This window comes from Saccopteryx leptura, chromosome 9 (genome assembly GCF_036850995.1).
Source record: "Saccopteryx leptura isolate mSacLep1 chromosome 9, mSacLep1_pri_phased_curated, whole genome shotgun sequence".
In the NCBI taxonomy this organism is placed as follows: Eukaryota; Metazoa; Chordata; class Mammalia; order Chiroptera; family Emballonuridae; genus Saccopteryx; species Saccopteryx leptura.
This window is the reverse complement of record NC_089511.1, coordinates 23,317,132-23,340,813: the sequence shown is the minus strand read 5'-3', so window position 1 is coordinate 23,340,813 and position 23,682 is coordinate 23,317,132. Positions and strand designations below refer to the sequence as shown.

General features: G+C 42.9%; 1 protein-coding gene across 2 annotated transcripts in view; it reads right to left on the bottom strand.

Moving 5' to 3' along the window:
* The window catches only part of HYDIN (HYDIN axonemal central pair apparatus protein), a 395,035-nt gene that overhangs the window by 94,329 nt on the left and 277,024 nt on the right, over positions 1-23,682 (bottom strand). The window contains exons 30-39 of one of the 2 annotated variants that reach the window (XM_066348740.1): positions 22,431-22,558; positions 21,860-21,996; positions 21,525-21,652; positions 21,179-21,370; positions 20,694-20,843; positions 10,652-10,891; positions 6,824-6,992; positions 3,830-3,997; positions 3,182-3,355; positions 278-451 (exon numbers count right to left, since the gene is read on the bottom strand). In XM_066348740.1, the coding sequence (XP_066204837.1) occupies positions 278-451; positions 3,182-3,355; positions 3,830-3,997; positions 6,824-6,992; positions 10,652-10,891; positions 20,694-20,843; positions 21,179-21,370; positions 21,525-21,652; positions 21,860-21,996; positions 22,431-22,558 (1,660 nt within the window). The remainder of the gene's footprint in view (positions 1-277; positions 452-3,181; positions 3,356-3,829; positions 3,998-6,823; positions 6,993-10,651; positions 10,892-20,693; positions 20,844-21,178; positions 21,371-21,524; positions 21,653-21,859; positions 21,997-22,430; positions 22,559-23,682) is intronic. The other variant, XM_066348741.1, reaches the window with a different exon arrangement.

The following is a 23,682-nucleotide window of genomic DNA, read 5'->3' as shown; positions in this document are numbered from 1 at the left end:
CTCCACGTGTCACCCCCAAAGGTGTGGGCCACATGCTGTTCACTGTCCTGGGTCCTAAAGTGCCACATTGAGTGCCAGTCCTGGGCAGCCAGGAGAGCCACAGTTACGTGGTGAAGAGAAGTTCTCTCTAGGCTACTAGGCTAGCAGCGGGGTCCAAATCAGCCTTCAACTGCGCTGTGGGGAAAAGCTCAGGGGGACCCAGAGAAGATGGTGTTACCGGGGGCGGGAGGGGGGTGCTGGCCACCTGACCACAAGAGGTTGGGGAAATGGCTCTTACCAGACTCCTCGCCCTCCCGCATGGACTGCTCGATGGCAGCTCTGATGCAGAGCTCGCGGGCCCGGAGCCCTGGGGCGCTGCTGCCGTCCGAGATGGCGTCCAGCACGATGGAGTCGATGTTCAAGCAGGCTGCGTTGTAGTACTTGGCCACGCTGGCCGCCGTGGCTGACCTTCCTGTAGAAAAGGTCAGGGGGCTGGATTTCAAGGCTCAGTGTCCTAGAGAGAAGCTTGAGGAGCAGAGGCCCCTGAAAAGCGATCTCTCTAAGTGTGCTCTGCCTCTAAGTATCTCACGTGGTCAGAGGGGGGCAGCAGAAAGGGGAAGGAAGACCCAAGGCAGGAGTCCAGACCGGGGGTTCTGCTCCCAGTTCCACCACCAACAGGCTGTGTGCTTTGGTCACCGCGTCCCCTCTGGGTTTTCCCCTCAGCTTAAAATGGGATTCTACCTTCAAAAACCTTGTAGCTTCAAAAATTCTTAAACCAAGAATTTTTTGGTTTAAAGAATAACTTGTGTTGATGGGTTTTTTTTTCTTATTTCAACATACTTATTTAAAAAGAAAGCAGAAAATTCAGAAATAACAGATAGGAAAAAAGAAAAAAAGATCCATAATGTGCTCATCCAGAGAGATGGTAGTTTGCATATGGTTGCCGAGTACGCATATGTAATCGTTTTGTTTATATTTCTCGTAAAAAATAAATGGGTTATGTGGTAGGTTGAATAATGGCTCTTCGAAGATGTCTACACCCTAATGCCTGGAACTTGTGAATATTTTACCTTATACAGTAAAGGGACTTTGCAGGTATGATCAAGGATCTTGCTCTGGGGAGGTTCTCTTGAATGATCTGAGTGGGCCCAATATAATCACAAGGGCCCTTATAAGAGAGAAGCAGGAGGGTCAGAGCCAGAGCAGGTGATAAGATGAAAGCAAGGAGAAAGAACTGGAAGATGGTATGATGCTGGCTTTGAAGACGGAGGAAGATAGAGGAAGGGGCCATGAACCAAGGGATGAAAGCAACATTTTTAGAAGCTAGCAAAGGTAAAGGAATGGATTCTTCTCTATAGCCCCAGAAGGAATGCAGCCCAGTTGACCTATTTTAGATTTCTGACCTCCAGAGCTGAAAGAAAGCAAATCTGCATTGTTTTAAGCCACCAAGTTTATGGTTATTTGTTCTAGTAGCAATAGGAAATTAACACAGATTCTAAATCATGACATTTTTTTTTCTCACTTAAAACAATGTGTCATGAATATCTTTTTATTCATTCAATACAGTTTTATGGCACTTTTTTTTTTTTTTTTTTTTAGAGTCAGAGATAGAGGAAGGGAGAGAGATGAGAAGCATCAACTCGTAGTTGCGGCACCTTAGTTGTTCATTGATTGCTTTCTTATATGTGCCTTGACTGGGGACTCTACCCTTGCTCAACCTTGGGCTTAAACCAGCGACCTTTGGGCTCAAGCCAGAGACCTCAGGGTTTCAAACCTGGGTCCTCAGTGTTCCAGGTTGATGCTCTATTTACTGCACCACCACTGGTTGGCACTGTTTTTTATTTTTAATTATGGTAATATATATACAACAGTGGTCCTCAAACCCCGGGCCATGGACCAGTACCAGTCCGTGAGCCATTTGGTACTGGTCCACAGAGAAAGAATAAATAACTTACATTATTTCCGTTTTATTTATATTTAAGTCTGAACGATGTTTTATTTTTAAAAAGTGACCAGATTCCCTCTGTTACATCCGTCTAAGACTCACTCTTGACACTTGTCTCGGTCACGTGATACATTTATCCGTCCCACCCTAAAGGCCAGTCCGTGAAAATATTTTCTGACATTAAACCGGTCTGTGGCCCAAAAAAGGTTGGGGACCACTGATATACAACACTTACCATTTAAACCATTTTTTAATGTATGGTCAGTCTCATAAGTACAATCACAATGTCGTGTACCATCACCAGCACTTTGTCACTCTCCCAAATGGAAACTCTGTACCCATTAAACAATAAACTCTCATTCCTCAGTCCCAAAGCACCTCCACTTTCTGTGTCAATGAATTTGACCGGAATGATAGTTATTGTCCTTTTGTGTATGGCTTACTTTACTTAGTAGCACAATGTCTTCGAGATTTATTCACGTTGCAGTGTGTAACAGAATTTTCTTTCTTTTTAAAGCTGAATATTATCCCACTGTATTACATTTTATCTATATATTAATATTTATCTGTCATTGGACAGTTGGGCTGTTTCTGCCTTTTGGCTGTTTTTTAAAAATTGATTTTAGTGAGCGAGAGGAAGGGGGAGAGAGAAAGAAAGAAACATTAATTTGTTGTTCTACTTATTTACTTATTCATGCACTCATTGGTTGATTCTTGTATGTGCTCTGACTGGGGATTGAACCCGCAACCTTGGTGTATTGGGACAATGCTCTAACCAACTGAGCTTCTGGCCTGGGCCTAGCTTTTATTAATAATGCTGCTATGAATATGCGTGTAGAAGACATTGTTTTTAATGGTGATATTAATTCACTATATCAATGTACTATGGCTTAACCAGTCCCTCACACTGAATGCTTCAGTTGCTCCCACTTCTTATGGAAAACAGCACTGCAGTGAACATTCATGTTATTTGTCCACATAATTAATTAGTTTCTTAAGATAAAATTTTAGAAGCAATATTGCCAGGTCAAAGGGTTTACACACATTTCCCTCCCTCTGTTTTTAAATAATATAACTGAAAGAATACAAGCTCTAATAGCTCACAGATGTATTAATGAAAAATGAGGTGCCTGTGCTTTTTCTGTAATCCCCTGTCTCTGAGGCTGGCAGTTCAGCAGTTTCAGAGAGTCCTATGACCTCAAAAATCACACACGCAAGCTTCACCAAAAGGGACAACCCCTCAGGGCTGTGGTGTACCTGACACGGGCGTCCCGTGGACGATAACGGCGATGCCTTTCCGGTTCTTGGCCTCATGTTCTTCTTCGGAAATGTCAGTGCCCATGTGGCGAGCAATTGCCTTGCTCACTGGGTTGTTCTCTATTTCTCCGATCTCGTCAAAGGAGTGGCTGTCAGTGCTCAATAACTTGTCAGCTGCGAAATTAAAAAGCACGTTTGCGTGTGCGTACACATGGGCACACTCAGAGTTCCCCTGGGTTTTGATGGGAACGGGAATGACTTTGTCTTTCTAAACATTGTTTGAAAATGAGAAACATAACTTGCTGTAGCCCCCCCCCCCCCCCACACACACACATTGTACAAGAGCACCCGTTTGGGCTAATAATTTGCCCGCAGCTACTAGAATTGCAAAAACAGATACTCCTTGACTCTTGATTCCATTTTTGGGACTCTCTACTGCCAAAAAATAATGTTGGAAACTTGCTGAGTTTGCACTGTTAAAGGAAACGGACGAATAAATGACGGCATGTTCGTGTTATAGAATTAATACGTAGTCACGCTAGAAGGTTTGGGAGACACATTTTATGGAGAAAGGTGAAAAGGCATTGGACACTCTTCCCACTTCTGCTTAGAGAAAAGTGTCACCAGAACGTTAAAATGCTTGGTTACTTGGAAACACTATTTTTTCCACGCTTTCGTCGTCGTCATCTTCATCTATGTTGATCTTGGACTCGCTCCAGTCTCCCAGGTCAGCTGTGACAAACAGCCCTTGGCTCAGTGAGGGCCTCACGATGGAGGAGGTTCCGAGATCGGACAAGGCCATATCGTCGTCTTCTGCTGGAGAGCAGGGAGGGAAACACGGTGAGGGGAGGTGGAAGGGGGACGAGGGGGAACGGGCAGAACAGGAGAGAGACAAAGAGGAGAGTCGCTGGGCTGGTTCCCACCGCTCGTAACTATCTGACCCAAATCGGCGAGAGCCGCAGCGCGTGCCTCTGCCCAGGGTGTTTCTACATTTTACCCCGACCCCCCCCCCCCCCCCCCCAGAATTATGGCTCTGGAAAATTTGGAAAATTCAGGAGAGCAAAGAATTATAAAATTCAGCTGCAAAAGAGATACAGGGAGATAAATAAAGAAACGATGACAGGAATTGCAGCTTAATTTTACGACTCCAGTACAGGAGAGCTAACAACCTCTCACATTTAAAATTTTTAAATACTAAACTTGGACATAACTATTCGTAGCCTGCTTTCCCTCATAATTTATCATGACGCTTCTCCACGCTATTTATTGCTAAGCGGACCTACCCTCTGCTCCGCCCGGCACCCTCCTCACTGCCCCCTCCCGCAGTTTCAGTGGGTGCCTGGGAGGCCTGTGATAGTGTAAAGGGACCCCCAAACCCCCAGGCCAGGACATCTTCTTTGTTGAGGATCTGGATTTGAGCCAGAGAGGTTGCCACTCTCTTGTGAAGGCGGCGATGCCATTTAGGACTGGAGTGGGAAGAGGAGAAGGACAGTCTGGAGCGTGAGGGAACAGAGTGAGCTGACGCCCAGAGAAGCACTGGTGAGAAGCAGCATGTGCGCCTTCTGGGGCTCCTTCTGGGCCTGGCTCTGGAGACCACCTTTCAACAGGCCAAATGGAAAAAGGAATCCTCAACTGTGACAAGGAGTGACAGGGCCTTCCCCTGATCTCATGACATCCTTTGTATATGGTAGCCTCTCATGGCTCTCTACCTCGGCCACCAAGTGGTCCTGAGTTGAAATGTCTCCCCCTCTACCCCCTTCCTGACTGTGATCTCTAGAGGCAGAGGCTTGTTTCATTGAACTTTTCTGCCCAGCACTTCGGCTCAGTGCTTGGAATACATACAGCAGGTGCTTGTTATGGGCTTAATTTGCTCCCCCCAAATTCTTATGTTGAAGTCTAACTCCCCAGTATCTCAGAATATAACTACAGTTGAAGGTAGGACTTTTCAAGAGGTGACGAAGTTAAAATGAGGTCATACGAATGTCCCAATCCTTCCCCTAGGGTGTTTGTATAAGAAGAGACTAGGTCATGGACACACACGGAGGGAAGACCATGTGAACACAGGGCGAAGACAGCCATCTACAAGCCAAGGAGGAGGTACAGAAGAAAACAGACTTGCTGACATCTTGGTCCTGGACTTCTAAGCTCCAGAATTGTGAGAAAATAGATTTATGTTGGGTAAGCCACCCAGTGTGTGGTATTTGTGATAGCAGTTCTATCAAACTAATAGTGCTCAATGAATACAACCAGGAGATGGGAAGAGAGACAGCCTTCTTCTCTCATCTTCTCTTTTTAGGGCAAACTAGTATTCTCTGATTGGCTTCCTTGAGAGAAAATAAGACAGGCCCAAGGGCAGGAGAAACAGACTCCATTCACTTCATTCATTCATTCGTTCGTTCGTCCATTCCCTCTTATAGTACATGTATATTGGGCACTAGGAGGATCAGGTGCTGTTCCATGCACTGGGTTTACAAGTGGGGAATTTGTGACCACTGCCTTTATGGGGGCTTCTTGTCTGGGGGTGGAGACAGGTAGGGAGAAAGTAGTTGTACATGTGATGCCTGTACACAGAAGAGAGCAAGGAAGAACAGGGAGGGCACACGTCCAGGAATAAGGCCCAGAGAAGCAGGAAGGAGAAGTGTGCATCACGACAAGCCACAGAATCCTACAGGTCATCAAAGAACACTGACGCTCAAGTGCACACAGGGAGCCCTGGCTGATGACGGGATCACTCGGGGGCGCCGGGCCAGAAAGGGCCAGAATAGGGTGCACAGTCCAGCGGGATCACTCGGGGGCGCCGGGCCAGAAAGGGCCAGAATAGGAGTGCACAGTCCAGCGGGATCACTCGGGGGCGCCGGGCCAGAAAGGGCCAGAATAGGAGTGCACAGTCCAGCGGGATCACTCGGGGGCGCCGGGCCAGAAAGGGCCAGAATAGGAGTGCACAGTCCAGCGGGATCACTCGGGGGCGCCGGGCCAGAAAGGGCCAGAATAGGAGCGCACAGTCCAGCGGGATCACTCGGGGGCGCCGGGCCAGAAAGGGCCAGAATAGGGTGCACAGTCCAGCGGGATCACTCGGGGGCGCCGGGCCAGAAAGGGCCAGAATAGGGGTGCACAGTCCAGCTTCGAGACTGGGGTTGGGCCTTGCGGACTGTGGAGGGCTGACCTCTTCCTCATGTGAATTCCCACCTCTCTGAGGACACCGATTTCTACAGTAGCTGATGTCTTACCTTGCACTGCCTAGGCACAAACACGGAAGTCGCGGAGCAGAGCCACGCACTGTGGAGTCAGAGACACCTGGGCTGGAATCCCAATTCTGTCACTTCAACTGTGGACCTGATCTCTCAATGCTTCAGTTTCTCATGTGCACAGGTGAAGCCCTCAGCACAGGGCTTGGAATCTAGCGAGTGTTCTAGATCTCTATTATCTGTTTTTGTCTTACCTCCTCACTAGATGCTAGAGAGAGCAGAATGTGGCCCTGTCTCCGCATCCACATGACGGGGTTAACAGGGCCATTTGGTGAGAGGCAGAAATAAAATGGACCAGAAATAAAGTGCATGAGGCCCTTGCACCTGCCTGGCACTGGGGACAAATCAAAGAAGCCGGGGCAGTGGCAGAGCCAGGCACCCCGAGATGGGCTCTCACCGTTCTCCTGCGCCAGACCCTCCAGATACTTCGTCTTCATCTGCTCCTCTTTTGACCGCTTAATCTCCTTAAAGTACTCGTACACCTCTGGGAGCAGCTTCTCCCCAGGGAAGCGGGGTGGCAGCAACAGGGTGTTGTACGAATCATAGCCCTTCAGTGTTCGCAAGATCTGCTCGAGGAGAACGGGAACAGCCGTTGGTCTCACTGGAAGCTTCTCCCACAGCCCTCGGTGGGTCTGTTCAACCACCTTGTAAAACCCCTGTGCCTGCCTAAGGCCGGGTGCGTGCGAAGGGCAGGGTCCTTTGGAGGGGGTCTGAAAGTAAGGCTGAGCCCTGAACCTGGGGAGACAGGATCTTTATTTTACTCCATTTGAGTCTGGGCATTTAACATGTGGATGAGAATTTTCTTCTTGTTTTAAAAATAACATATACTGTTTTTCTTTTGTTTGTTTTCCATTGACATTAGTACAGAATTCCATTACCCACTTTGGGTGACACAGTCTTAAAAAATATCGTGGTTAGCAATACTCTAATAGGTAAGCTGGTTGTCACATTAATGGAGGATCCCGGGAAAAACAAGTAAAATGATATTAAGTATGTGTGCATGTGTATGAAAGAGAGAGTTGAGAAGAGTTAGAAAATGTGTGTTAGGGATGTCAGATGAAATATGGGATGCCCAGTTAAATCTGAATTTCAGATAAATAGTGAATAATCTTTTTAGTATAAATATGCCTACTGTTGCTTTTTTGAAATGCAAATTTAATGGGGCAAACTGTTTTTCATTCTACTAAATCTGGCAACTCCAATGCGTATGTATATTTATAAAACACAGTAAAATAAAGCCCTAGAAAGCAAATACTTCCTATATGACCCTATTTATTGCAGCTGGCAGGTGCTGGTAGGGACACCTGGCTCTACTGGTATAAAAAATCTGATTTGTTAGACAACTCTTCTCCAAGATCACCATTTTATAAACCACTGTTAATAAGCTCATTCTAGAATATATATGGAAGAACAAAGGGCTAAGAATAGTTAAAACACTAATAAAAAAAGAATAAAGAGAGAGGATTGCTCTACCAGTTATCAGGACTTGAAGCAGGAATAATAGACAGGGTGGTATTGATGTTGGGATGGACAAACTGACCAATGAAATAGAAGAGAGCTGAGGATACAACCATTCATATGTGAAGCTTTGATATAGGACAGAGGTCAGTGTGGAAAGGAAGGACTGTTTCAAAGACTGATTGATACAGAAACATGAAGGCCTGGCCAGTTTGCTTCAGGTGGGTAATTCTAAGGAACCAGTCCAGCTCCAGAGCTTCCTGCGGCCTCAGCTGTAGTCTCTGTTGCAATCTCATCACAGTTCATCTTTTCCTCTCCCAATTCTATTTTCCAGTTCTTTACAGGTGCTGTTCCTGAGTGCTCCCTAATAAACTGTCTACACGTAACGCTCGGAGTCTTAAATTCTGCCTCTCACTAAGCTGGACTCACAACAGAGGATGCTGTGCCAAACATAAGCCACTGAGCGTTTCACAAATACCTAATGAAAAGATTCCCTTCCTGGGGGACAGATTCCCATTCTGAGAAAAACTTCTGGAGGCAGAATCTAGATTGGGCAGAGCAAACACTGGATATAGAGAAAATAGAAGATTCAAAGACGGAGCTAGGGGAGGGTCCTGAGGAAGCAGGGCCACCTCAGCTGAGCCATCCTCGAACTCCTAAACCACAGAAAATGTGACGTAACAAACATTTAAGCTGCTAAGCTTAGGGGTGTTTTGTTTTGTAGCAATAGATAACTAATAAGCAACAGAGAGCTAAGCACCAGACTTCATAAATGGTAAAATGTTATTAAAATTAAAAAAATTCTGCTCTGCAAAAAGACATTGTCAAGAGAATAAGAAGACAAACCACAGACTGGGAGAAAAATATTTGCAAAAGACACATCTGACAAAGAACTGTTATTCAAAATACGTAAAAAAAAAAAACCCTCTTACTACTCAACAATAAGAAAATAGGCCAAAGACCTGAATAGACACCTCACCAAAGAAGATATACAGATGACAAGCATATGAAGATATGCTCCACATCATATATCATCAGGAAAATGCAAATTAAAACAATAATGAGATCCTAGTACATACTAATTAAAATGGCCAAAATCCAAAACACTGATAACATCAAATGCTGGTGAGGATGAGGAGCACCAGGAACTCTCAATTATTGCTGATGAGAATGCGAAATGGTACAACCACTTTGGAAGGCAGGTTGGCGGTTTCTTACATAACTTAATATGCTCTTACCATGCAATCTGGCAATCATGCTCCATGGTATTAACCAAAAGGATTAAAATACGTTTACACACAAAAGCTGACACATGGATGTTTATAGCAGCTTTATTCATATTTGTCAAAACTTGGAAGCAACTGCTTGACTGGTGGTGGCACAATGGATAGAGCATCAACCTGGGACACTGAGGTCCCAGGTTTGAAACCTCAAGGTCATTAGCTTGGGCATGGAATCATCAAAATGATCCCATGGTCACTGGCTTGAGCTCAAAGGTTGCTGGCTTGAACAAGAGGTCACTGGCTCAGCTTGAGGCCAACCCAAGTCAAGGAATGTATGAGAAGCAATCAATGAAAAACTAAAGTGATACAACTACGAGTTGATGCTTCTCATCTCTCTCCCTTTCTGCCTGCCTGTCTCTCACTAAGAACAAACAAACAAACAACAATAAAATTAAACAAACAAAACTTGGAAGGTAGATGTCCTTCAGTAGGTAAATGGATAAATAAATGATGGATCAATGTAGGTTCATCAATTGTAACAAACGTACCGTTCTAGAAAGGCATATTGATAATGAAGAAGGCTATCAGGTGTGGGGGCAAGGGGTATATCCCAACCTCTGTACCAGCTTCTCAATTTTTCTGTGAACCTAAAACTTCTTTAAAAAATAAAGTTAATATGAAACATGGGGCACATATACACCATGGTATACTATTCAGCTAGGAGAAATGATGACATCGGATCACTTACAGCGGAATGGTGGAGTCTTGGTAGCATTGTGCGGGGTGAAATAAGCAAATCAGAAAAAAACAGGAACTGCAGGATTCCATACATTGGTGGGACATAAAAGCGAGACTAAGAGGCATGGAAAGGAGTGTGGTGGTTACAGGGGGTGGGGGAAGGGAAGGAGGGGGAGGGGAGGAGGAGGGGTACAGAGAGAACTGGATGGAGGGTGGCGGAGGACGATCTCTCTTCGGGTGATGGGTATGCAACAGAACTAAATGACAAGATAACCTGGAAATGTTTTCTTTGAATGTATGTACCCTGATTTATTGATATCACCCCATTAAAATAAAAATTTATTTATAAAAAAAAATAAAGTTAATAAAATAAACATGAAGGAGCAACTGGAAATCTGCAGCCCAGAACAAATAAACAAAAAAAAAAGCAAATGGCAGATTTAAGCCCTAGCATAATTACATTAAATGTAAACGGTATAAATATACCAAATTAAAAACAGACTGCCAGAGTGTATTGAAAAAAAAAAAGACCCAGTTACATGTGTCTACCAGAAACCCATTTCAAATATAATGACTACTGCGCAGTCTTCACTGTTTGAATGTTAACCATTAGCAGGTACTAACTTCTCAATTAGTTGTTTAAAATGTATAAGATCACAAAGAGGCAATGAATTCTGCTCAGGGCTCAAAGGGAAGGGAAGGAGTAAAGGTCAGGAGGTAGTTGGCCCGGCAGAGAGAAGAGCACGTGTACATGGCAGGGCCCAGCACGGGTAGGAAAATGGAGTTTGGTTTTGGCCTCTGCTCACCTTCTCTTCTAAGAGATATTGCTGGTCAAATTCTAAAGAGTAAAACTCAATGGGAAAGTCACAGGGATTCTTCACCAGCACCTCAGCCTCGTCTCCAGGTACGCTAGGCAGCAGGGGCCCCAGCTCCAGAACTGAAGGAATAAATTCCAAGTGTGGCTCTAAACCTTGCCCCTGTGCAAGCAGCGTAAGCTTCTGAGGACTGTGAGCAATCTGGAACATCAGGGTTTGACTGTAGAATTTCTGGAAAACATAAAAATGAAACAGGTACCTTATTTTTTTCTGTTATACACCATGTAAAATTGAAGATCACTGGGGTGTGTGGGGGAGTGGACACAAAATTGATCCTATTTAGATTGAGAGAGAAAACTTATAATATTGCGTGAGAACGACTTATATTACAGTATTAACATCACATATCTAGCATGCTACACACTGTATCGATGTTTTATCACTTGTAGAAGGCTCCATAAGTGCCTTGCTCATATCCCTCAGGCCTCCCTGAGATGTACTCAGATGTCCCACTGCCACTGTCTGTACCTTTGGGCCTGTACCCCTGGGTGCTCATTTCATGGGCCTTGCTACCCATGGGCAGGGCAGGGCAGGCAGAGCTCCGGAGAAGTAATAGCTCCTCGGAGCGGCCCTCAATCAATGACTCTCAGGAATTACTGTAGAAAGACCCCAGGTCCCTCACTCCTGGGGAGGGATAATTGTGAAATGTACATTTTGTATATTTTCTGAGAGTTCCCAGTGGGATTAAGCTCCAGTCTCCAAGGCAGCAGGCTCACCTGCACACTCTCTTAGCTGCCTTGCTTTCCCTTATCCTCTTTCTACATTTCTGTCGGTATTCCCTACACTTTTCAAATAATGTTTGCAAACAAAAAGCTTTGTTTTGTGGAGAATCTGAATGAATATATATATTTGTATCGTTCTGAAGACTGAGTTGAGTCGTGGATAATTCGTGACAGCATTCACTTCATCTGCTACAATTCCGATCCAAACACCAGCTGAGAGTGACGCCAACCATCCCACCCCGGTTTCACCGAGGAACCTATTTAAAGAGGCAGGTTCACAGGCCCCATCCCTAGAGACCCTGACGTGCAGGGTAAGGCTGTGGAATCTTACTTTTTAACCAGATGCCCCGGTTGTTCTGCTGCAGCTGGGCTCGGGCCTTGGGTTTGGAGGCCACGATTTGAGGAGCTCCTGACTATCTTAGCTCAAGGGGGAAAATCAGATGGATGAACATGTACCAAAAAAATATCTACTGCTGGAGACAGGAGGAGAATTAGTTATTGGCTAAGAAGGTTCTCTATATAGTTATGGGATCCAAACTTATGATCCAAACTTCTACATTTTAATTGATTTTTATGAAAAGCTTGCTAAATCACTTCATTCATTTCCTTGTTTTCTAACACGGAGTGTCCTGAACACATGTTCTAATGTCTAGTTGTGTGTGTGCGCGTTGGTGATCGCTCTGCTGCTGCTGCTGATGGAGATACAGGTGTTGATCATATTGGTGGAAGCATTTTATTAATTTTGACCAATTCCAACTCAACCTTTATGAAACTGTCTGATAGATTTTTTAAAAACTAGATTTACTGACATTTCCTTCATTCAGTAAAGCATCCAAATCTTGAGTAAACTCCCTGACAGTCTTAAGATTCTCTAACAATGAAAAACATTTTAATTCTATTTCTATAATAATAGAAACATAGGACTTTGTTTTAGAATCAGACATAAAGTCATTCACTTTTGTTCTTTTTCACTGCAGATTCTTTTTTTAAAAAAATTAATTACTTAATTTTTAGATGGGGCGGGGGGAGCAGGAAGCATCAACTCATAGTAGTTTCTTCCTGTATGTGCCCTGACCCGGCAAGCCTGAGTGTTGGAGGAAAGCCAAAGCGCCGAGTGACTTTCTGTTCCCATCCTGAGGAAGTGAGGGGTGAGACCAAGCACACATGACTGAAGGCGGTTGTGCGTCCAGGAAGGCCTCAAGGACGCGATGCTTGGCCCTGCTGGAGCTTTCTGCAGGTCAGGAATCAGACAGCAGATGGTGTGGTGTTATGTCTCAGAAAGAGCAAGAGAAATCTAATCAGTTTTGCAAAACTAAATAATAAAATTGTACACTGTATTCTGCTTGTTAGTTTCTCACACATGATGTCATATGTCTGTTTAATAAATTGGATAGCTGGTCTCTCCAAGGTACCTCAATCCTGGAGAGATTGGGGTCCTCCACTTGCAGCATTGCTGCTGCCTCATTCCTTTAGGGCTGCTCTTCATGAGACCCTGAATACTAACAATAAATGGCGCCTGAACAGGGACGAACGTGAGGAGGAAATGAGTCTTCGAGACTGCTTTTGGTTTTCAGCCCAAGGGAACCAGAGGGATTCCTGCAGATGGGTAAGTCCCTACTCCGGGATAGTGGAGCAATGGGGAATTCCCCATCAAGTGACTATGAAGCCTATGCCTATTCCCAGTTGCTTAAGAGATTGTTACATAGTTCCAAAGTCAAAGTTAAGAAAGAAACTTTGGATGAACTACGGTATTTAGTTAGAAGGCATTGTTATTGGTTTACTCCCACAGGAAAAAGTTACTTAATTTAGGACAGTAGAGATTAGTAATGAAGTCTCTCCAGAGAGCTCATCAGAGTGGAGAAATCATTTCTTTAAAAGGCTGGTCCGATGGTAGTGGGTTATCAGAACTTAGTTAGCCGCTCACCTGGAATTGGGGTGGAGGAGAGGTCTCAGCATGGTCATCCTGAATTGCTAGTTGCAGCAGCTATGGAATTTGAGAATGGATAGGAGACTCAGGTATTAGGAAAGTTGTTACAGCTTTTCCTGTTATGATCTGATTTTCTTTAAAGTTTTAGATACAATCCTCCGAACTAACATTTTGTTTCTTTCTTATTCTTTGCCTGAAAATTTAGACAGGGGACTCATGATGGATCCAATTATAAAATCTCTTAGTGGCCACTGAGTTTTATTTTCCTCTTGGAGAGATTTTGATTAGTCTCTTCCACCCTTAGTCTCTGTCAGAAAATGCCCCGACTAAAATCAGGTAGGCATCTTTCTGGTCTGATTGTGCTCTGAAATCCCAGGTTTCTCTCTGGTTTGTCTGATTCTAGTTTCTGTTAGGCTTTTGTTTGATGTTGTCTAAAACTGTGGGTTTTAAGGCCTGAATTAAGTTCTTGCATGCAAAAATTAAAAATACCAGCTATTATATTGAAAAAATAGTTTCATCCCTACATTTTTTTGCTTAAAATTGAAACTTGTAAGGAGTGCTCATTTAAATTTAAATTGAACAGAATATCCTTAAGACTTTCTAATTTGGTTAATGCATTGTAAGGTATATTCAAAGTTAGAAGTCAAATAGTAATTCAAGTATTAGGATTAATCAAAGTTATATGTTATACTTGTGTTTCTGTGCTGAAAATTGTCTTGTTTGTGTGTAAAGATGTGCTCAGGTCTGTAAAACAAAGAAATTAAGCAAAATTAAGCAGGACCCTGATAAGTCATTTCAAGACTTTGTCTCAAGCTGCTTCAGTCAGTTGGCTGCTTGTCAGGCCACATCCTGCAAAAGGGGCCCCGAGGAAATCGGGAATTTGGTCTCTAATGAAGAAGAACATTTATCTTCTAAACAATTAAAGGAGCAATTTTTTGAATTACAGTCTAAACTTTCTGACACAGAGGTTGACATAACCCTTTCAAAACTGACCAAGATAATTGGCCTCTGCCTCTTCCTTCTGTTGTTGGGAGATGTTAGCACAGACTATTCTTTCAAAAGCTGAGTATTTATAATTTATGACTTGGTGGGAGGATCAGGCTCGTATTCAAGCTAATCAGAATGCTAATGCTAACCCTCCTGTTAATATTACACAAGATAAGCTTTTAGACAGGGATAGTTTGCTGATTTACAACAGCAATGTGGAATGAGTGGTCGTGTTGTGGAACAAGTTAAATTATGCTGTAAAAATGCTTGGCAGAAAATAGTTACCCCAGGGGAGGTGACGCCTTCCTTTGTTAATGTTAAGCAAGGAGTCTCTGAGCCTTATGTTGATTTTCTTGCAAGACTCTGTAATATGTTAGCTAAAATGTTAATCTCACGAGCGGGACTCAGATACATGTTACTTCCAGTAGTTGCTTTTGACAATGTTAAAGCCGAATGTCAGAGGGCTTTACGTCCCATTCGTGCCACTGGTGGTAATATAGCAGACTATGTTAAGGCTTGTGCTGATATTGGCACCCCTTTATATAATATGAATCTTTTGGCCGCAGCAATTAAGGGAGTTAGTCCCTATGGATCAAAGACTAAGTGTTTCAATTGTAGAAAGTTAGGGCATATGGAAAAGGATTGTTGCAAGCGTCTGCAAAAAACGAGAGACTAATCTATCTTATCAAAGTAAATCAAATCAAAATTCTAAACCAAAACCTCCTAATCTTTGTCCTTGGTGTCAAGAGGAATTTCACCGGGCCGTGAATGTAGATCTCAGTTTCATAAGAATAGTTAGCCTTTAGGGTATACGGGAAGCTACCAGATAGACTCAGCTCCAGCCCGACAAACAGTGTGAGCATATATCTGGTCAGCCATGGGTTAATGCATCAGCAGGCTCAAGAAAGCGGGTCTCCGACCTCCATCATGCAACAGCTGGGAGTGCAGTCTTAGAGCTATTGGCACTAGACCCTGTTGTGTTACATCCATCTAAGGGGGTAGTTAAAATTAAAACAGGGATTTATGGACCACTACAAAAAGGAACAGTAGGATTTATAACAGGGAGAAGCAGTTTGACTTCTCAAGGGATTCAAGTACATCCCAGTGTAATAGACAGTGGTTATGAAGGAGAAATTTTAGTAATGATGTCTGTAGATGCACCTTATACTGTTACTCCTGGAGATAAGATAGCTCAATTACTTATTCTGCCTTATAATAAAGGATGTGCTGAACCAATTCAGAGAGAAGGGGGATTTGGAAACACGGGAAAGAAAATTTATTGGCAAACCTTCTGGGAGATCAGAGACCAGAAATTACTATACAAATAGAAGGAAAAACATTCAAGGGACTTTTAGACACAGGAGCTGATGTTACCACAATCTCTTCTCATTACTGGCCAAAAAATTGGCCTCTTGTGCATATCGATACAATATTTACTGGTGTTGGTATATTCAACGCAGTGCAACAATTTTAAAGTGTCAAGGACCAGAAGGTCAACAAACAACTCTGCAACCCTATGTTGCGAACGCTTCCATTAATTTGTGGGGTAGAGATTTATTACAACAATGGAGAGTTTACCTTCATATATACCTGAGATATCCCCTCAGGCAAAGAATATTATGAGTAATACGATATAATCCCTTTATTGGATTTGGAAAAAAGAATCCTAATCTCACTGAAATTATTCAGGCAGAACCAAAATTAGATCGAACCGGGATTGGGTTTCCAAATTTAGACTATAGTGGCCACTTTAGTGGTCAATATAAAGAGAAGCCTCCTCCCAATATGCGTTGCCCTTAAAGTGGTCAACAGATAAGCCAGTATGGGTAGAGCAGTGGCCTTTATCTAAAGAAAAATTGGAGGCACTTAAACAACTGACCAAAGAATAACTAGAAGCAGACCACACAGAACCCTCTACTAGTCCTTGGAACTCTCCTGTGTTTGTTATAAAGAAAAAATCAGGAGAATGGAGAATGCTAATGGATTTAAGAGCTATTAAAAAGTAATTCAACCTATGGGAGCATTACAGTCTGGACTTCCTGCCCCCTCAGCCATACCTAAAGATTGGCCTCTTATTGTAATTAATCTAAAAGATTGCTTTTTTACAATTCCTTTACAGCCCCAAGATAGAGAGAAATTTGCCTTTATTATACCTTCTCCCAATCATCAAACTCCAACAGAAAGATATCAATGGAAAGTACTTCTCCAAGGAATGCTTTATAGCCCTACTTTGTGTCAAGCATTTGTAGATCAACCCTTAAAAGAGTTGAGAGAACAGTTTCCATCCTCTATGATAATACATTATATGGATGACATTTTATTTGCCACTTGTAAGCAAGGAGAATTATCTCTACTGTTTTTACAAGCTAAAAAGATTTTAAAGGAGTTTGGTTTAATAATTGCAGAAGAAAAAATTCAAAAGACATTTCCTATTCAGTATTTGGGCAATACTATTGATGGAAATATTATATAGTTCCTCAGAAAGTTCAAATACGAAGAGATACAGTATCCACATTAAACAATTTTCAGAAACTGTTAGGAGACCGTAATTGGCTTTGTCCCATGTTAGGTATCCCCACTTATCAACTTACTCATTTATTTGGTATATTAAAAGGTGAATCTGATTTGAATAGCCCACGACAATTAATACCTGAAGCTTTACCAGAATTACAGTGGGTTGAGGAACGAATTTCCCAAAGCTCAATTCAACGTATAGATCCTACTTTACCCATATATTTATTAATCATGCCCACGCCACATTCTCCTACAGGGATTTTATGGCAAGAACAGGCAATAATTGAATGGATTTTTTTTACCCCATAAAAGTACCAAGTGCCTACAAACTTATTTAGATATGATTGGCTTGATAATATTTTGGGGGTATAAACACCTTCGAGAAATTATAGCTCAGGATCCAGCTATTATTGTTGTTCCTCTGAATAATTACTCAAGATGGAATTTGAACAGAACCTTCAATGGCAGTTAGGTGTTGCTGATTTTGTGGGACAAATTGACAATCATTATCCCAAATCTAAACTCATTAATTTTCTTAAGAGAACTGCTTTTATTCTACCAAAAATTGTTAAATATTCTCCAGGTCAAGGTGACACTTATTTCACTGATACAGCTGCTAAAAGACACCACCTGAAACAGCCTTTAACTATTATATCACAGCCCATTTATTGGAAAGATGATAATGGGCAACAGAAAAAGGGATTAATCAAAATAGGGGGGCGAGGATATGCTCTTATCTCCACAGATATGGGAGACCAGTGGATACCTTCCAGAAGACTGAAGCCTCGGCATGAATCAGAAGTGGAAAAGAGGGAGATCTGACATCTTTGAGGCACCAGAGGAAGAAATAGAGAGACCAAGCCTAGAGCCAAAGGTTATCAGAGAAGTGAAGATGAAGACAACCGCAACACAAAAGGCTGAACCACCTACTTGGGGGCAACTGAAGAAACTTACCCAGGAGGCAGAAAATGTTTTAATTGGGACTAAGACTCCAAAAACATCCTTGACTCTGTTTCTGGCAATGTTGTTGTGTCTGTAGCAGTAAGCGAAACTAACTATTCTTACTAAGTTTATATTCCTAATCTCCTTTAAATAGACCTATTAATTGGAAAAACACCCCCTTTTTTCTGTTTATGTTAATAATTCTGTTTGGCTTCCAGGACCATTTGACAGCAGTGGACCCTTAAGGCCTGAAGAAGGACAGGTTATATCAAATTATACTGTGGGCTCAGATAGATGACCTGTTTGTATAGGTGCAGGAGATCATTGCTTAAAGATAAATTCATAGGGTTGGTTATCTACTATACAAAATGGGTCAGTCACATCACCTTATTCTATATATATTACAAGGGTGGACCTTTCAGACTTATGTAAGCCTACCTTATATGTTCATGATTGGTCCTGTGTTCTTGAATGAATCAATTAATCTCATTACCTGTGTGAACTGTTCTTTTTATACATGGCTCAATTTTTCTATTAATTATAATCAATCTGTTGATTCTGTGTATATACTTAAAGCTAGAACAGGAGTCTGGATCCCTGTTCATATGCACAGACAATGGCAAAACTCACCTGAAATGTATTTAATAGATGAGGCTCTAAAAAAGATATATGTGACACATTCAGAGAAAAATTGAAATTGCTTTCTAGTACCCCTTTATTAAATAGCATTGTTGATAGATTATCTAAACTAAACCCTGTTAAACATTTGCAATTATTAGAAGCTTCTACAATAAGCGCATTAATGGTCATTACTGTTTTATGTTTTTGTATTTGCTTAGTCTGGAGAAAGAGCAGAAGCGACTTGTTTAATTTCAGAGGACGAGTCTCCTTGTACACCATAATGTTGCAGAATGAGTTAAAGAAAAAGTGGAGAGATGTTGGAGGAAAGCCAAAGCGCTGAGTGACTTTCTGTTCCCATCCTGAGGAAGTGAGGGTTGAGACCAAGCACACATGACTGAAGGCGGTCGTGTGCCCAGGGAAGGCCACAAGGACGCGATGCTTGGCCCTGCTGGAGCTTTCTGCAGGCCAGGAATCAGACAGCAGATGGTGTGGTGTTATGTCTCAGAAAGGGCAAGAGAAATCTAATAATTTTTGCAAAACTAAGTAATAAAATTGTACACTGTATTCTGCTTGTTAGTTTCTCACACATGATGTCATATGTCTGTTTAATAAATTGGATAGCTGGTCTCTCTAAGGCACCTCAGTCCTGGAGAGATTGGGGTCCTCCACTTGCAGTATTATTGCTGCTTCATTTCTTTGCGGCTCCTCTTCATGAGACTCTGAATACTAACAACACCTAATGATCCGAACCGGCGACCTCAGCGTTCCAGGTTGACACTTTATCCACTGCGCCACCACAGGTCAGGCGCACTGCAGATTCTTAAGCATTTCCTCAAAGCTATTACCAGGAAAACCATAGGTACTGTAAAAGCTTACATCATTACATCATTTTTTTCTTTAAAGAACTGAGAAAAATATCTCCAAAATGCTTTAAGCTCTGAGCAAAAGTCTTGAGATCCTCTCTAGTTCTAAGTTTTTATTATTTTTACTGTTCTTTGCCAGAAGTAGCTTTGTGCTGACGGTGTTCACAAAAGAAACATTTGCAAGGCCCAGGGAGTATGTCTTCCAGGAAGTACATGTCATTATCAAAATTACTAATGATAATAGTAAGTAGTTATTGAGACACTTACTACATATAGAGCAGTATGCTGTGCATTTTACTCACATAAATTCACTTAATCTTCCACACGACCCTAGGAGGTAGCTATTGCAGTTAATAATGTTTTCCCTGAAACCCTAGGGGACAGATTCATTCAAATTCAGATTTTTAAAAAGGTAAACAGAATACATATACCCTAGGTTACCTAATAGGCTCAGCAGGGTCTGCGGGTCCCCTGGAATCAAACGCTAATATTTCTGCAGTTGCAGTGTTTGACTCTGCAAGCTAAGCGGGGTAAATGAAGATGGAATAGTCTCACATCAGTTCAGATGAGGTTTTTCTGCCAAATGAGTTTGGGTCTGAAACTTATAAATTTTTTTCCCCAGTTTTTGGAGCTTATTTGATTTCAGAATTGCAATAAGGGATTTTTGACATGTAATATTAACATTTTTCATTTTATCTATGAGCAAAGTGAAGTTGAGTGAGGCTAAGTAATTTGCTCAAAGCCACACAGACTCCAATTGCAGACGCAGAAGGCCATTAACCCAGGTCGGCTGATAGAAGTCAATGTGTTCGATAGATGTGCTGATTCCAGAGCTGGCGCTCTGAACCACCAGGCCACATAGCTCCTGTGAGAGGCACCTGAGATGCCAGAATCAGAACAGAGAGGCACAGGTCACTCAAAACTTCCCTGGATCCTGACTAGGCAGTGGTGCTGTGGATAGAGGGTCGGATTGGGATGCAGAAGACTCAGGTTCAAAACCCTGAGGTCACTGGCTTGAGCGCAGGCTCACCAGCTTGAGTACAAGGTCGCTGGCGTGAGTGTGGGATCATAGACATGACCCCATGGTCACTGGCTTGAGCCCAAAGGTCACTGGCTTGAAGCCCAAGGCCGTTGGCTTGAACCCAAGAATGCTAGCTTGAGCAAGGGGTCACTGGCTCTGCTGTAACCCCCCTGGTGAAGGTACGTATAAGAAAGCAATCAATAAACAACTAAAGAGCTGCAACAAAGAACTGATGCTTCTCATCTCTCTCCCTTCCTGTCTGTCCCTATCTGTCTCTCTATCTCTGTGTCACACACACACACAAAAAAAGAAAGTTTCCCTGGAGACCCAAGAGATTCAGAGAGTCGGAATAGAACCACATTTCTTTAGAGCTTACCTCTTCTTTGGGCATGAATGTCACTTGCACGTTGGACTTCTCACCAGGAAACAAGACCCCAGAAGTAGGCTGGACTTCAAAGATCCATGCCTTTGGCTTGAATTCAGGATGTAGTTTCTGTCTTAAGTACTTCGACATGTGTTTCTCCAGCTGGTTAATAAATATTAGACAACTGGATCATCATTCATGAAAAATGGACTTAGTCCTTCACTGATTTATTCACCCTACATTTACTGTGTACCCAGGGGTCAGGGAATGTGTAGACCCCAGGAGTACAGAGATGAGTAAGACATTCTCCAGACAGCACGGTCTGATAGATAGCTTCTCAAGTGCTGGGCTAAGGGATAAGATTTTATTCAAGGGGCAATGGTTGGCACTGAAAGTCTGAGCAGGAGAGTGAAATGATGAGAGTGAAGTCCTGGTATTAGAAATCTGGCTGAAATGGAAATTGATAAAAGGTGACCAATGGGCCACTACCCACTTACATTGTTACATGGCTTCTGGCTGTGGACACTCCACTCACAAGGAACTTGAAGATGATTGGAAAGCTGAATAGTTTCCATAAGGCCCTGTCCACACTGAATTGTGGCAAACTCCAGTTTTTCACAAGACAGTGTCATACTGGGAATGATCACTTTGGCTTGCAGACAGATGTGAACCGTTGGTCCTCCAATGACCTACAGTGGGCATAAAATTGCTGTTAGCATGTGGGATAGGGTTGGGGAAGAATCATGGTTCTGAAATTGTACCTGTATCATCCCAGGGAGGATCGACCAGCAGAGCTGGGAGCTGGGGGGGAGGGGGTCAGCTAGGCCCAGAGGTGCAGCTTACCTTGATGGGCAGAATGACCTCTTTGTTTCCAACAGAAAGATTGGTTCCTTGTGGGTCAAATCTCACTTCAAATGTTTCTGTCTCACAACAAGGCAGATTCTTTACACGATCTAGCTCAGTACTAAAGCCTAGACCAAGACAAACAAAGTTTCTTCAAGTGAGCTGCTTTAAATAGAGGTCCTCTGGGACCAGATAACCACTCAAAGAATCAATAAGCAACCCAATAATTCTCTCAGCTGACCCCAGTTGAAACACACGCTCTACTCCAGAAAGAGTACAGATGGCCTGTTAGAAATGACAAGGGGCAGTGGGAAAGGATCTCCCGGCCTGGTTACCTGTGTCGTGAAGGACGCGCTTTTCCGCGTGGAAGGACACTGGGATGTGACTAGTGTTGGTTATCTTGATGATGTGGGTTCGGACGTCACCAAGGATGAAGTAGCCAAAGTCCAGGATGTACTCTGGCAGCTGGATTCTGAAAAGGTTGACAAGCTCTGTTGACCTGTCATTTTTTCAAAAGAGAGGGCATGAGGCCCTCTGCTATTTCCTGTGCACAATGCTATCCTCTGGAGTTCAGAACAATTAAACGGCCCCCAGAATGGAAACTAGGATCAAGGTACTTCTTCCCCCAGAAGTCCACAACTGCTGTTTCAGCCATTATCTCAAAACACCTTCAGCATGGGCCCTCGTGAATCTGAAACTGGGTCTGTCCATTGGACAAAGCCAGAAGTTTCTGACTTGAACAGGCAGAGACCTGCCTGGTTAGCTAACGCTACAGGGCAGCAGGTATTTGAGGCGATGAGTGGACTGCATTCCTAGATCATCAACCATTGTTTCAGGGAGCGCTCTGCTAGCAGCAATGCCTGCTCCGCTACAGAGTGAAATAAACACCCCACGGGAGGCACTCACTTGGCCAGTCTGCGGTGACTCCTATGGCTAACATTGTCCGTGGGATTGGGGATAATGGTTTTCTGATGTTCCATGGCATAGCTTTGGACTATAAGTCGCTCTACTTCCATCTGGAGCTGAGCATTTAGCTGTAGCAAGAGAGAACAGCAAGTGAGCAAAATCTTCTAAAACAGGCACTCTCAATGTGGGCAATATCACCCCTAAGGGGGTGAAAATCAGTTCATGGAAGGGGCAAAAAAAAAAAAAAAAAAAAATCTTAGCCATCACAATGGTTTGTGGCCCTCCAAAGGGTCACATACGTAACAGATTTATATCTATCTGTGATATCAACATTTTCATGGGGGTGGGTGGAGTGAGCAAACTGGTACATATATAGCATGAGTAGTCTCAACAATAAAAAGGGACGAGCTATTGGTGTTGATGGATCTCAAGGGCATCATGCTGAATAGAAAAAGTCAAACTCAAAAGGTTATATACTGTATGATTCCATTTATTTAACATTCTTGAAATGACAAAAGGATAGAAATGAAGAACAGATTAACGGCTGCTAGGGGCAAGGGATGGGGAGAGTGGGGGTGGGGGTGGCTATAGAGGAGTAGCATGTAGGGGCAAATACAAATTAAAAATAAGAGGCTTAATTCTCCCTGTTGAAAATGAGAAATTTCTCCCCACTCTCTTTCTTAGAGTGTGCACGTTAGAGAACTTGTGAGTCCTTTCTCTGTCTCTTTGAAATGTATGTCAATTTTTTTAAAGGCTATATAAGCATAGTCAGCTTTACCACCCAGAGTGTCTTTCTCAAGGTCCTGGGGACTGTCTCTCGATGTATTCGTCAAAGATGATGGAGCCCCTACTAACTAGTTTCTGCAGGAAGGCTGGAGCCTAACATCAGAGGGGACTGTCATACAAATGAGAAGTTTGGTGTCCCTTGGATAAAGCCAATGAGCTAACCCAGGTGGTCGCCCAGTTACCATGTAAATGTGATGAACTATGTGTGACAAGTGCTGCTGCAAGTCCTCTAATTTGAGGACTAGTTATAGTTCTTAAAGATTAGTGACTGTTTAATTTGACAACATGTCTGTATTGGGTTGCATCTGCTTGGCTATGTATAAAAGGCTGAGATGTCCTCTGGCTTTACAATCTCTTAGTGGATGGCTTGTGACACAGATCTCATTCTGGTTTAACAATTATTTAATAATAAAAATGTTTTCTTCCTCGTCTACCTTTGTGGAGAAATTTTCTGGGTTGGAAGGAC